At 33.5% G+C, this 14,567-nt stretch overlaps 3 protein-coding genes across 3 annotated transcripts; all 3 read left to right on the top strand.

Annotated features, from left to right (window-relative positions):
• The first annotated feature begins 2,021 nt into the window (after positions 1-2,021).
• On the top strand, positions 2,022-3,484 carry LOC132792651 (uncharacterized). Its single transcript, XM_060802088.1, has one exon. It carries the CDS (start codon positions 2,127-2,129, stop codon positions 3,330-3,332), a length of 1,206 nt encoding a protein of 401 aa, XP_060658071.1. The 5' UTR covers positions 2,022-2,126; the 3' UTR covers positions 3,333-3,484.
• Positions 3,485-4,166: 682 nt separating this feature from the next.
• On the top strand, positions 4,167-5,041 carry LOC132790382 (leucine-rich repeat-containing protein 40). The gene is given in 2 exon segments (XM_060798879.1): positions 4,167-4,793; positions 4,795-5,041. Coding segments are annotated over 2 exon segments (720 nt in total). The 5' UTR covers positions 4,167-4,262; the 3' UTR covers positions 4,984-5,041.
• A 367-nt stretch (positions 5,042-5,408) lies between these two features.
• LOC132791127 (dynein light chain roadblock-type 1) lies at positions 5,409-6,065 on the top strand. Its single transcript, XM_060799933.1, has 2 exons — positions 5,409-5,569; positions 5,628-6,065. Exons 1-2 carry the CDS (start codon positions 5,529-5,531, stop codon positions 5,932-5,934), a joined length of 348 nt encoding a protein of 115 aa, XP_060655916.1. The 5' UTR covers positions 5,409-5,528; the 3' UTR covers positions 5,935-6,065.
• The last annotated feature ends 8,502 nt before the right edge of the window (positions 6,066-14,567 follow it).

The raw sequence follows: 14,567 nt of genomic DNA, 5'->3' as shown, positions 1-14,567 counted from the left end.
TAGCTGCTTTGGCTGACAATTTGGTATGTTATGTACTCTATAGTTTATTTTGATTGTAGTACTATATCAATATAACAACCTTACTGTATTCCTCTTGTTCAAAATATGTAGGAAGCGGGTATCTCACAGTCAAGCACACTGGATTGTGGCTTTCTTTCTTGTTTTATATTTATTTAAATCCAGCCCTTATTGGGACCACACACATTCAACACAAAAATCATGTCATTAATCATTTAATTGTGCCCACAAAATCTTTAGCATATTAACATTCAATTAATGCAAATCGATGCAGTATTTAATGTTTATGCGGGCACCAGATGCTTTATGCCGATAATTATGCCACCAATTATGAAATATCTGGCAATTGCAAGTATTTAAACAAAATATACCCTTTAATACATGACCTTATTATGTTTGTTACAGTGACAAAACAAACAAACAAAAGAGTAATTTATTGAATCAGAATACATGAAATTGTTCGCTTAATGTAATAAATTAGTTGCTTAGTTATAAATATTTCATACATAAATGCACTTCACATCACGCATTTTAAAAAAAGATGGGAAATGTTTTTTAATTAGACTAAATGTGAAATTATATGTGCAGCTTTTGCAAATCACAGATGTTAATTTTTTCGTGTTACATTTTGAAGTAATTAAATGACGTTTGCCGGACTAATTTCAGAATGTTTAACGTCATACATACATAGTAATCTTTTTTTAGCGTAGTCAACTAAACTAATAGTAATTTAAAAGCAATATTATTTTTGTGAATGATTTTTTTTACTTGCTGACCATCACATGCAATGTCGATAAATGATTTTAGCTGATTGAGCATATTGCAATCAAATGATAACCACATTGACCATTATTAACCTCGCACTTTAAATCTACCTGCTGGCAATTCAGAGTGCATTCATTTCTGATTCCCAATTTAGTTTCACAGTTTCAAAGTTCAATGACCGTATGCAATTTGATAAAATTCAGCCATAATTACCAGTTTAGTTTATTCAAGACTGCGTATTTAACTGAATATTTTTAAGAATTGTAAATGAAAACACCAAATGTTAAATATTATTTTCATTGCGTTCAGGCTATTCCCTAATGGGTAAATATTGCCCTAGTCTTTGTTTACTCAGCTTTAATTTGCAATCGCTGTGCAATCTATCCACTTCCATTGCCATGGCAACGGGTTCGATTCAATTGCCCTCCAGTTGCCTGGCACGCATCGTTGCTCGCACAGACTAGCTTTACTTTTGTGCAATAAAAATAAAATTTCTCTTTTATTTTCACTTTTGGTCCATTTTGTCGTAAATCAGAGTTTTGCCACATGATTGAGCTCAATTAACAGTTTGGTATTGCACATTTATGGAGTTTGAAACAAGAATATAATTATTTGATTGTGACAATGTGTTGAAAACTGTAAACTGAATACATTTCCAATGCGTAAAATTGCTATGAAATAGGTAATGAAATATTTGTAGCCAGTTAATGAAGGCATGCAAAGATTTGGCTAGGATAGTTCTTTTTACAATTATAATCGAGCAAATAGTGATTGAAACAAGCTCAAATCAATTACGGTAACTGAAAAAGAACATCTCACATTTCAGTTGTCAATGTAATTAATAAAAGTCATTCAACATAATTGTTATTTAAATTGAATGCATAATGATTCGTTCATATGCTGTGTTCGAGTCAATTGTCAATCAAAAGGCAATGAGATAAGAATAACAATGCAAAAATTAAATTAAATAAAAAACCATTTATTCAGTTGGATCCGTTGTTTTCAGCAGCTTGGCTTTTTGCATAATATAACTCCGGCGAAATAAACACACATAAAAATGACAACAGCATCGGGAATCTTGTTTTGTTGATTCAGTTGCGGATCAACAAAAACTCGCCCCGAAAGCATTCCGATGCACAAACATTACCAACAGTCTACTCTAATTGTCAGATATCTTCGATTTATTACTTGATTTCAATTGTCTTAGCAACCTTTGGAATTCAATAATCGTATCCCCATAATAACTTCTAGTCAGTTCGACAAGTCCACAACGAGCGATTTTGAGATAAAATTTATGTATAAATTTTCATTCTGAATAGAGATACAAAGTAATAAGTGCAAACATGTTTATAAGAGAGGTCCCAAATCCACCACGAGTAAAGAAGTCCCCTCAGAACACTGGCCAACAAATGACACCATATGTGGCGGCTGTCAAACGCGGACCTTACACGCTGACCAATCCAGTTTATAATCATCCGGAGCCAGAAGACAGCAACGCAAAGATGCATAACCACACTTTTAACATCGATGTGAATGCGATGAAGAACAATTTCAAACATCATCAACGTGCGATTCCTACGCCTATAAGCAAGTCCCAGCTGCCTAAAATAAAGTCTCGATCCCATTTGGGTATGAATGAACAAAGGGATCTATATCGTCAGCATCGCGATCGTCTGGCCAACATTAAAGGCAAGGTGAACACTTGCTTGCCACCACCCAAGATGAAAAGCAGCGAGGGTAATGGAATGGAGCTTTCTTATATGGAAATGCTTACGGCGCTTTACAGGAAGAGCAACAATACGTTGCGGACATTCACCAAGTCGCCGGATCGTTTGGCCGCTGGTCGCTGGAGGAATGCCAGCGTAGCCCGGGAGAAGGAACGGAAACAGCAAGAGAGAAATATGAAATTTAATCCAGGTGGAAATTTGTTTGATCCAGCTATGGGAAAATCCCATCACAAGGTCAAAATGATTAAGGCGTTCAGCTACGAGGTGCCAATGCATGTGCTCCATCGATACGAGGATCTTATGAACATATGCGATGTGAGTGTTCTGTGTAAGCTGCTACGTCCACAAATCTACATTGATGTAGAGGTCCTTGGCACTCAAATACGGGGTCGTCTTGCCATTCAGCTCTTCACGGAGGCGTGTCCCCAAGTTGTGCTAGAATTTATGCGTATCTGTTCCAATCAGAGTAATCACAGCATTAGCTTCACTCGAAATTTTGCGCCCATTTGGCTTGAAGGCTGTATTGCCCTGGATCCGGATCGCAATCTCGATATGAATAATATCGAACACGATTTCGAGGTACTCAACCATGGCGTCGATGCTGGCATTCTTTCCTTTCCTTGTCGCTATGTGCGCGGTAATGCTCGGACTGCGCTCACTTTTACCATTAGCTACAAACCGTTGTCAATTCTGAACGGCAAGCGAGTGGCTTTTGGTAAGGTTCGCAAGGGACTTCAGCTTCTGGAAAAGATTCAAGACGCTACAGCTCATTTGGCAAAGAATAATCAGCTCGTTGCCATTAAAAGCTGCGGAGTTCTTTAAGTTGAATCGAATGATCAATTTTGTCGTATGGGGGAACTTCCGCTCTCTCTGTGAACACCTGTTATAGATCTTTTTATATTTTAATCTGTGAGATCCAAATGGCCATATAAAATTGTATGTTTACTGATATTACCAATATAGTATTACGCATTCTTTTTATCTTTTTTTTTATAGTTCAAAAGTTTGTAGTCGAGTGCGAAGCGGTATTATCGTAATACTAAAACATACCGAACGCATTTTTTTGAATATCGACATACTGCATGTGTATTACAATTAAAGCAAAACCAATAGCCTGCAGTATTTACAAAAATACAACAGCAGTTTCTTCGGTTGTGTCTAAAAATTAGTATTATATAATATTATACCAACTATAAATATAGATATCTTTAAATTTCTAGATATGTTAATTTAGAACACTCGACTGCATATATACATGGCCGAAGGGTATTATTCCTTTGTGCCTCCATTAAATTGAAGAATCAGCTACAAACCCAACTGCAACTTTCTTACTTGTTTTTCCTTGGTAGTTTCAAGAAAGAAGCATTACTAAATTGTGTATAAAACTTTAAAGAGCTTTTACAGCAAACGTGACACCTATTTTAAATTTAATTATTTAAAAATGTAGTAGAAGTCTTTGTCGATGACATACTTAATGATAATGGCAAAAATCTAATTTTCAAAATCTTAATAATTATATCTGAAAAGACAGATCGAAGTAACGGGTACTTGTATGTGTACATATGCAAATTGTGAAACACCTTCAAAAATAAATATTCAATCATCTTACTCTCTCGAAAATTGTCATAAAACAATTGTCATTTGAATTCAAGCAAATGATACAAATTTATTTTCAGTCGCACTAAAATCGTTGTTTCATTAAAATCAAATTTTTCTAGTATTCACTATTAAATATCATAGTCGCATTGCTCTATGAAAATGGTTGGCGATGGCTTGAATAGTCCCCGCCAACAGGGCGGAAAAGCGAAATCGGCAAAGAGTGATCCGCAATTTCCAGATAAGTATTCGATGCGCAACACTCGTGTTCTCAAAGCAAATTCGAAAAATCTGACAGAATTGCCAGAAGACATCGTTGAGATGGCGTGCCATGAGCTAGTCGATATTGTTAGCCTTCAAGACAACTTGCTGACAAAAGTTCCGTCGGAACTGCAAAATATGAGCGAATTGCTAACAGAGTTGAATTTGTCTAAGAACCAAATCTCATTCATACCCTCCTTCATATCGCAGTTCTCGCGTCTCTTACGCATTAATTTATCAGGCAATTTACTTCGTAGCTTGCCCATGGAGTTGGCTGGTCTTAAAATGCTCCGTGAATTAAATATTTCTCACAATCGTTACGAACAATTGCCAACTTGCATCTACGAATTGGAAAGTCTGGAAACACTTATTGCTAATGATAATCAAATTCAAGAAATCGATGCTACTGATAATGGATTGGGGGGCACTCCCTAAACTTGGCACTCTAAATCTTACCAATAATAATATACAGATCGTACCGCCAGTGCTGGGAAACCTTACGAGTATAGATGAGCTGCATTTGTCTGGAAATCCTTTCCGTCAGCCTCGTCATCAAATTTTAGCAATGGGCACTGCTTCCATCATGGAATATCTACGGAATCGCATTCCCCTGTAAACTTATTTTATCATTTGTACCTTAGATGCTAATAAAAAAGAAAATCTAAAAAAAAAAATCTAAAGTGATCAATAACATTTATTATATACCATATATACCAAATATACCATATATTATAACATTTGTACATATTCTTGTATTGTTATTTAATTTCTATACTATCTAATATCTATACTCTGAACGCAAAAAAAACGTGCAAAAATCAAGAACAAAATCTTGAACCAAAATTATAAGATTTCAAAATTTCCACTTATTCAAGATCGAAAAAAATCTGTAATCAAGATTTGCAATCTACTTTTCAATATATTTAAATATATACATATATATTTAATATAACCTAGTAATTTTGTCAGCTAGTCAAATTTTCATAGACGACGAACAAACAGATATGGAATTTGATGCTGACGCATAGCTCCTTCAAATTTTCACAAACCTAATACACAAGAAAACGAAATTACATAAGTCTGACATAAGTAAGCTTTGAGAAATTTTAAAACAATTTTGTGCTTAAATTTGTAGACATAAATATCACAATTAAAAAAAATATGGCACAACCACCGAGACGAACAACAAAAATACAGTCAGCGTGAGTATGTTAATGTTCATGGTTTTAACATATAGTGAATGTGAATTACGCAAAGCAGACGTACCAGAGCCTATGATGATGATGCTTTCGTCCATAATTTCGCTGTCCGTGGGGCTCGTGAAATAATTGTAATGGACCCCAACGGAAGGCCAATGCGCTCAACGGTTAGTCAAAGACGCTCTTATGCTTACGCTAGTCATCTGCATGCATTGGCGATCATGGCACGGAATGTGGTCCGAGATCTGGATCCCGCTAATGATGTGACTTTCATGCGTTTGCGGTCGAATCGTCAAGAAGTTCATATATCGATAACGCAGGAATTCATTCTAGTTGTTATACAGAGGTTGAAGAAACAAAAGGAATAAACAGCAACACTAATGTTGTGTGTGTGTGTGTGTGTGTGTGCGAAGCATATAATCGAAACTTAATTCCCAAAATGAATCCATTGTCTTCATAACAATGTGGCGTTGAAAGTCATGTAATCACTTGGCTAATACACATTTGAGTTTTATTGGGTCAAAGCTTGGCAAGTTGAAAAGTGTTTTTGGCAAAGAAACGTTGGTTAATGTACCAACTAAACACTCATCTCACACTCTTCGATGTTGTGTATTTAAATGGGTAATTCAGGCAAAAACCAAAGCTCACTTGCTGGCTATTGTACATTGCTAATAATTTGGTAATCTGCACATAAAGCTTTGGTAATTTTTGCAGTCTAGCTTCTATGCCTCGTAGAGGCTGAAATTCCAATAAAGTTCTAATGTGAATTTCTCACTTTGTTAGTATTCGATACTCAATGGATACTGGCAATTAATGATGCACGTTTCATTCGTGACTTGGGTATTTGTTTTTTCCTCTTTCAGCTGCATAAACTCACCGCATACCAACCTTGTTTTGTAGAAAACTCCGTGTTATTTGGTCTTTACTCTTCTGCCATTATTCATTTATTGTGACCAGCCAAAAGCCAAAACAACGCAGTAAAGCGTGATGCATTTTCCTTGGAAATTTATAAAAATTCTTGGCTTTGCGTTTCCACTTTGGATTTTGGTGTATAGAAATTTATGAGTGTTTATTTGGCACTTTATATCGTTTGTCGCATATACAGATTTTCGAATTTTTTCTTATATCTTGAATTTATGGTCTAAGCGCCAAATGTGTATTTTCGTTTTTTAAAAAACACAAATTTATTGTATCGTTCAATATTATTAAACACCTATGTTAAAAGTTCCATAAAAGCCAATACAGATAAAATATAATTTAATTTTTTAATAATTTGGAATACAAAAAAATAAAGCAATTTCTGCTTTTCACGCTTTTTACTTTGAAATACAATATTTTATAATAGGCAGAGTTTCGTGACATCACCCCTGCGTATTTTGATAATAATTGTAGTGTGATGGAATTGTTAACTATATATATAAAAAATGTTTGAGATTTTTCCGAGTCCCGTTCAAAACATCATATATTGTTCCGTTGACAATTAATTTCTTTTCTATTTGTATTCTACAAAAATAGTTGCTTGGATATTTAAAAATGTCCCCTTAATATAGTTAGACTTGGAAATTTCAAAAATATAAATTTGTGAACTATATTTAACGAATGAACTAAACGACATTAATAAATAAGGACAAATAACTTGCGCTGCGTGAGTGATTAATAATTGGTAGGTAGCCATTAATTATGCCAGTCAAAATCTGAAGTGTCTGGCATGTAGCTCCAACAAACAATACTATACACTTAAATATAAAAAAAAATTGCCATTCAAAAATAAAAGGCGAAATTTAACATCCAAATTTAACTTTAATGAAGAGAAAGATTATATATAAAAAATAAGTTTTTAAAATATATACATATTCCAAAATTTATAACAACCTATCAACAGTTATAAATATGAGTGAAAGATAGAACTATTTTAAATTTTGCTCTGCATTTACATATGTTAATTTGTTATTAAATGTAATTGTGTACTAAGAAATTTAAATATTTTAAAAAGATGGATATAAAACAATATCAGTTATCATACAAGGTTTGGAAGCTTGAAGTTTATTTCATTCATTTCGTTAATTTTTGGCCATGCATGTCAGCCACCTCTTAAGTCTGAGCAAGGTACTCGAGACAAGGAAAATCAAATTTCTATACAAATCTAATTTTTGTGCAAGGAAGTGTTAATTAGGGTCACCTATCATAAATGTCAAGTGTGGGATAATAAAAATGCAATTTAATTAGGGTCACCTGAGGAAATGTCAAGTGTGAGATAATAGAAATGATCCGATTCCCTCATCGTCCCGTCTTGGGACTCGCAACCTCGATCCCTAAATTAGGATCGATAATGGCTTTGTGTGACGAATCTTCACCGACCCCGATCCCGATACCTTCATCGCCTCGTCTCGGGACACGTACGATTCGTCACACAAATCCATTATCGATCCTAATTAAATTGAATTTTCATTATCCCACACTTGACATTTCCACAAGTGACACTTCCTTGCACAAAAATTAGATTTGTATAGAAATTTAATTTTCCAACTACTGAGACAGTGAAGAAAATTACAGTGTAATTATTTTTCTGTACAATCGGACTACCAATATTATACATAAAATATTTAATGCTGAAGGGCGTTGACTCTTGAAGTCGTAACAACGTGATAAAGTGACCGAAATCAACTGCATATGTTGACATTTAATTTATTTGACTCGTTTTAATTCGAGCCAATAACGTGTCCAAGAGTTCAGAACACCCAATTCGACACTATGTTAATTTTCAATGAATATTTAAGAGAACAATAAATGGCGGAAATTAATGAATACATATGAAAAATGAATGTCGATATTGATTAACCAATAGTTCAAAGATGAAGTACTCTTTAATTTTATAAAAGTTGTCATTTTTTTTTTCTTAACAACTTGACTTAATCTACTTTGGATCGTCTATGTTATTTATTTTAATTGTGGAAGGCTGGTGTTACAAATTGGTTGATATACATATTTACTGTCAATGCAGCGACCTTCTGCTTGTGCCATGTTTTTCACATCGTCCATATGAGAAGATTTTTACAAATATATGAGGTCTTAGAAACCTTCACCTGCAGTGCCATATTAAGTATTGTTTGTATTGACTTAGACAACTTTATGTTCATATTGCACTATTTCAATGATTTCAAGGGAAGCCTCTTCAATATCTAAAACTAAATATGAAACGTTTTCTTTGTAAAACATACCCAAACTTGTATTGCAATTTACGCATTACAAAAACTTGTGTTGGTACGATTGACACACAATAGAGACACACAATAATAATGTTTTTATCATTAGTTTAAATTCTTTAGAAGATTGAATCAAAAATATCTGTGTGTAAATACATTTTTCATTAGCATGAAGCTTCTAGCCCATGGGTAGCATAAACAAACAAATGCAACATAAATATACAAATAATTTATATACTCTGAAACCTGACTTTAGAATGAGAATGCAACAAGGGGAAATTTAATTTGTATTGCAACAAGATACAAATTTCAGTACAGTGCGTAACTCCAACATAACTTCAAATAAGTGGAAGGAATTACACGTACTGATCGGTAAAATGCGATAACTGACGATGCGACGCAAAAGGTCAAGGATCGGTGCTCTAGGGGAGCCTCAAAGGTGCGCACGATTGTTTGAATAGGTAGAGAATAAGCAACAGGATAGACCGTCATGTATAAAAAACTGGCAGGGTAAAGATACGACGACGTCTATTTTAGATTTTGTTCAAATTGCGATTAGTTATGCTGACCTAGGAAGCCATATGTCGTTTCCTTTGAAGATCCTCACAGATAGGGATCCTAAACAGCAATGAAAATTGTCTTGTGGTGGGTATAAAAGCAGCCAGCTCGTCGAAGTAAAATATCATTCAGTGACCAGCAACCTTAGCTGCCAGTAGCATCAGCAACCAGTCTTAGGAGTTACCAGCAGCATCGTCAAGCAGCCTCAATACCCTCAGCAACCATGTGCCAAAACGACAATTTTGAGTTCATCTTCGACCGCATTATCACGCCGGGCAAAGTCAACATCATGAGCTTTAATAGAATAGATAAAGATATTCTAGACCTCGGCATTAGTCAAGTGGACCGTTCGGAAATAAGGAACTTCATCCCGCGAAGTGTAAATCCCCTGCGTAATGATTATCGATATAGAAGGGAAAACTCTGCCAACCAAACAGAGTTTGAGCTAAATAATTACTACAGACGTATCCCGCTTAAACATGACGCGATTCCTTACGCGACGGTAGAAGAGTTTAGAACAAAAAAATATGTAATTTTAATAAATGATGACGGAATCTATTTTGGTTAAAACATGTCATTCACGCAGACGATTCTGATGATGCTAGAGAAAGAATGTACATTTATGAAAAAATCATTAATAACAGATATAACAATAAAGCAAATGTTAATTTAATCACCAACATAACACCAAAAGTTTTATAATAATAATGACTGAAAATAAATGTTGAAAAATAAATTCTTTACTTGCTCTTTAATTTTTTATTTTATATATTCATTTAATAGATAATCGAAAATAGGATCAAATTTAAATTAATAATAATAAATAAAGTAAATCTGACGCGCTTCAAAACAGAAAGGCAAACTTGACTTTAAATTTTGTTCATTAAAATAAAAAAATTAAAAACAAATAAGAATAAACATTACCATAAGAAGTAGTAGTTACTATTGAAAAACTATGCGAATATTTTGAACTTGGAACGAGATATGAAATCTAAAGTAAACACCTTTAAAATGCTGCATTACTTAATCATATACAAAAAGTTTGGTGTAGCTGTATAGTCAATAATATGTAGATGTTAAGACTGACAGCTATTAATGATGATTCAAAATATACATAATTAGTATAGTCAGAGATATAATTAGATAGTTTTTGCATAGAAAAATAAAACTTAGTTAGAGTTTTCCATGCAGAAAATAAATGGTTATGAATAAATAACATCGATACATCAAAGGAAGCTGACCAAATCTCAATCTGCATGTACTCAAAAGAAATTAAAGACTTCTTCTGACAAATATTGTTGAAAAAACTAAGTACTACAACCTAATGAAAATAATCGAAAAATGCAATGCAGAGCTTTGGGGACAAAATGGTTAGTGAACAAAACAGTTTAAATTTTAATTCAATTATTTAAGTTGACTTCAGTTTGCATGTTAAAAGCTACGAACATTGATTTTATATTATAATTAATTTATTATACATATTGATGAAATACTTTGAGAACAATTGAAGTCTGCAATTCACACTACCGTATTAATTTTAATTACTTTCCAATTAAGTCATAATTAAACATCGTTTCTGAGCGTAATTGATTTGCAACGCACAGTGACATATTTAACAAACATTTTTAGCAAAACTCAAATTTCGTTGTTGGTATCAACAAAAATTGTTATCAATTTTGTAAGGCTTGTAAATTTTCTTGTATATCCTATAAAAAAAAGTTGTTTTCTGAAATATGAGCATTTAAGGGTTCCAACTAAATGTTGTTTTTAACCCAAAAAAGTCTCAAATATAATTATACCAAGCAAACATTGCCCAGATGCGAATAATAGATTATTTTTTCAGCTTGTTGTTTTTGGGACATGTTTTGAGAAAATGATCCACTGTGCAAAGTCTTAACAAGCTTTTGGTTTGAATTGAAAGCAATTAAAATTCAACAAACGACTATTTAGTGCTACTAATTCAGCGGATAAGTTGACTGACACACATACGCCTCATTTCCCGGGTCATTTATTATTTGTACATACGTGTATGAGCATGATTTCAAGTGTTGAATTTCCTAAAATCAAAACCTTTTATAAAATCATTTCAATTACACTACTAAGAACATACAGTACGAAGGTAAATAAGGTAGAAGGATATTAAAACATTGTGCCTTCATAAAATGTGTATTATAGGCAGAAGGAGGCATCTTGCTAGCACATAAAAATTATAGAAGTTAAAGAAATATATACAAATATAATAATGTCGCACTGTTTTACTTATATACAAAATGGGTTGCGGGTATCTCACAGACGAGTGTGCTCGACTATCTTATTTGTTTTTAATTAATAAAATGGAAACTGATAGAGCTGGTGTAGACATGAAATAATCACAATATGAACTCTAAACTCGCATTGGTAAGACTTAATTAAAAAGAAAATGTTACTATATAGTTTTGTGAAGTTTATCAATACAAAAACCGGAGTGAAGAACCGAATTTCTGATTTACTAGCGCACAACTTCTTGTTAATACACTTTGCAATGAAACCGTAATAAAGCCACAAAGCTTTAGAGTATTCTTTTTACTGGATATTTATCTCATGCTCCTGTGTTGAATATCCAACTTACAAACACTATCATGGCCAAAGCCAATGCTAAAGCCTGGCATTTGCGAAGGTCTAAGCTAAACATTTCTTAGCAATGCTAAAAATGCCAACGGGCTTACTATAATTACATGCACTGGCTAGGAGCATGTAAATAGCAGGCACTGTACAGTCCAAATGAGCTGTGCCTATCAAATACACCCCACCCCAAAACCACCCCACTCCACCTTACATACACATGTATGTACATGGGTGTGAGTTGGGATTCTTATAAACCTGAGTTCACCCACACAAAGGAAGGTAGTTTGGTTCATTCTATGGTACACGAGTTGTCCCACTTTGGCCCCAAGCCAAGATACAGACAAGTTTGAAAAGTAAAATCCAACTTTTCCATACAGTGGAATTTACAAGATTTTTAATTATAATAACCTTTTTGCCTCCAGTACTCATAGGTTAACTAATTTATAGCTGAGCATGTAACATAAAAAAAACTGTCTTGAGAATATGAGGAAATCGAAACCAATTAAATTCCAACCGATAGCCAAGTTCAATAGATTGTGGAGCTCAACTGGAAATAATTTCAAATTTCTCATTTTGCCCTCAGATTTACTCCAATTATTTATGAAATTTTTTAACTCTAATATATAAAAATCGTTACTTGCCCTTAAAATTCTCCACATATCATAATTATTGGTGCAAACACAAATTAAATTAAATCTCTCCATAAGTCTCTAACAATAACAGTCTCTAACAATAGAGAATGCACAATTCCAGTAATGTACAATTTTTGTCCGACTACGAATGTCCTTCGGAAGGAGTTAAATGTTAATCAAAAGTAAAACGAGTATCGAATAAAAAGTGTCTACAACACTGCACAACACATTTAACGCTGGACAAATTGAATACCTACTATATTATTAAGAAATTTCCGACGGCGCCATTAATATAAAATAAATTTATTTATATACATATGTATGTATATACCAACAGAAACATACATAAATAAAAATAAGATAGAAAAATGTGGAGTTTGATATGTCGCGAGTGGCAGTGAAAAAATTGCAATTAAAAATTTGATTTAAATGAAATATTAAACAATCATTTGGGTTTCGCTTACATTATTGCTTCCACATATAAGCATAAAAAGGATTTTGTTTTCATCCGTGAATGAAATTGGGAAATAAGTATTCGTGCACTTCTCACTAAAGTTTCTCACTATGTTTTTATTAAATTTAAATTCTTTTTAATGAAACTTGCAAAAGCCGCAATATTATTAAAACTTCAATTGCAATTTTGCTCGACTTTATAGCAATTATCTCCCATCGTACTGGTAAACAAGAAACGCAAAGGTTGAATTCAACTTCCACCCAAAAATGATGTTACTAATTTCATATGACTGCGGACGCTGCAGTTTCTTAAATGACTTTTTGAGCTCATAGCCTCCTCCATTTGTTGCCTTCCACCACACCACATACGAAGCAAAAATACTTCATAACAACTTTGATGAAACTTTTAAAACATTTACGCCAATTTTTACAATTACGTGACAACGCAACGCAAACACAATCACTATAATTTCTGCAGTCTTTTTTCCTGACCCATCCTGCTTGCCAATTGCCTTCATCCAGTATCTGCTGAGCATACACCTACTTAATTGCAGTCAGGTGATAATTTAGTAAAAAGTTTTCGGCATTCAAATGCCTGTTTAAAGGTTTATCAGCACATAATCAAAATCAAAATGTATTGCACGTTCACAAATATGAATTTAATAAACACTGTTTGTGCCGCTTTCGAATGGAAACTTCATTCAGCTCTGCTTGCATGAGTATTTCTCACCTTTTCATCCTTTATATTGTGTACCCTGCAGTATCTGCTAAGCAGTAGAAAGTCTTTTAAGTCAACAATCAGCGATGGTTATAAATTATGTGGATTATAAATTATGTTGAACAACTTTTTATAGAAACAAATAAATAATAACTTTAAAAAGTATTGAATGTATGAATGAAAGCTTGTTAGATAATTACAAACTAATGGACACACAGTATCATATTGTCGATCACTATCTAAAGCATCCTTGCTTAAATTATGCTTAGCATATCAATCGAGTTTTCACTTCAAGCTGAGGCAATAATGTGTGATATTTAAATTAAATATTGTTAACTCAATCAGTAATTTTATAACTGCTTTCACATTTCAATGGCAAGCCACATTTTAGAAGTTAGCTCACGTAGATCTTTAATTTTGATTTGACGGCGCGCAATTCGGCTTTTATATGAATGGTATTAAAGCCAAATGCTGTTCAGAGTAAGAATCCACCACAAAATTGCTTATTAAAAAATTAACGTGTTTAACGTTATAACTTAAATTATATGCGCTATTAAAATGTGTGCACATTGCAGCAGAATCTGCAGCAAAAACTTCGTTTGAGCAAATTTGATGGCGCAACTTTAGCAAACTCAAGGAGCTAATACAACTTAATCGACTGTCAGAGCTTAAGCCGGAAGACTTAAATTAATTAATGCAGGTGTCAGAAAATCTGAATTTTTCAATGGAGAAGCTTCTCACTGCATTCTCATCCCGGGCAAACTTTGCACTCAACTTAACTCTCAAAGATACAATAATTAGCATATATTTTGCAAGAATAATGTGTCATAAAT

This window comes from Drosophila nasuta, chromosome 3 (genome assembly GCF_023558535.2).
Source record: "Drosophila nasuta strain 15112-1781.00 chromosome 3, ASM2355853v1, whole genome shotgun sequence".
In the NCBI taxonomy this organism is placed as follows: domain Eukaryota; kingdom Metazoa; phylum Arthropoda; class Insecta; order Diptera; family Drosophilidae; genus Drosophila; species Drosophila nasuta.
The sequence above is the reverse complement of the archived record's forward strand: the minus strand, read 5'-3'. Positions and strand labels throughout refer to the sequence as shown.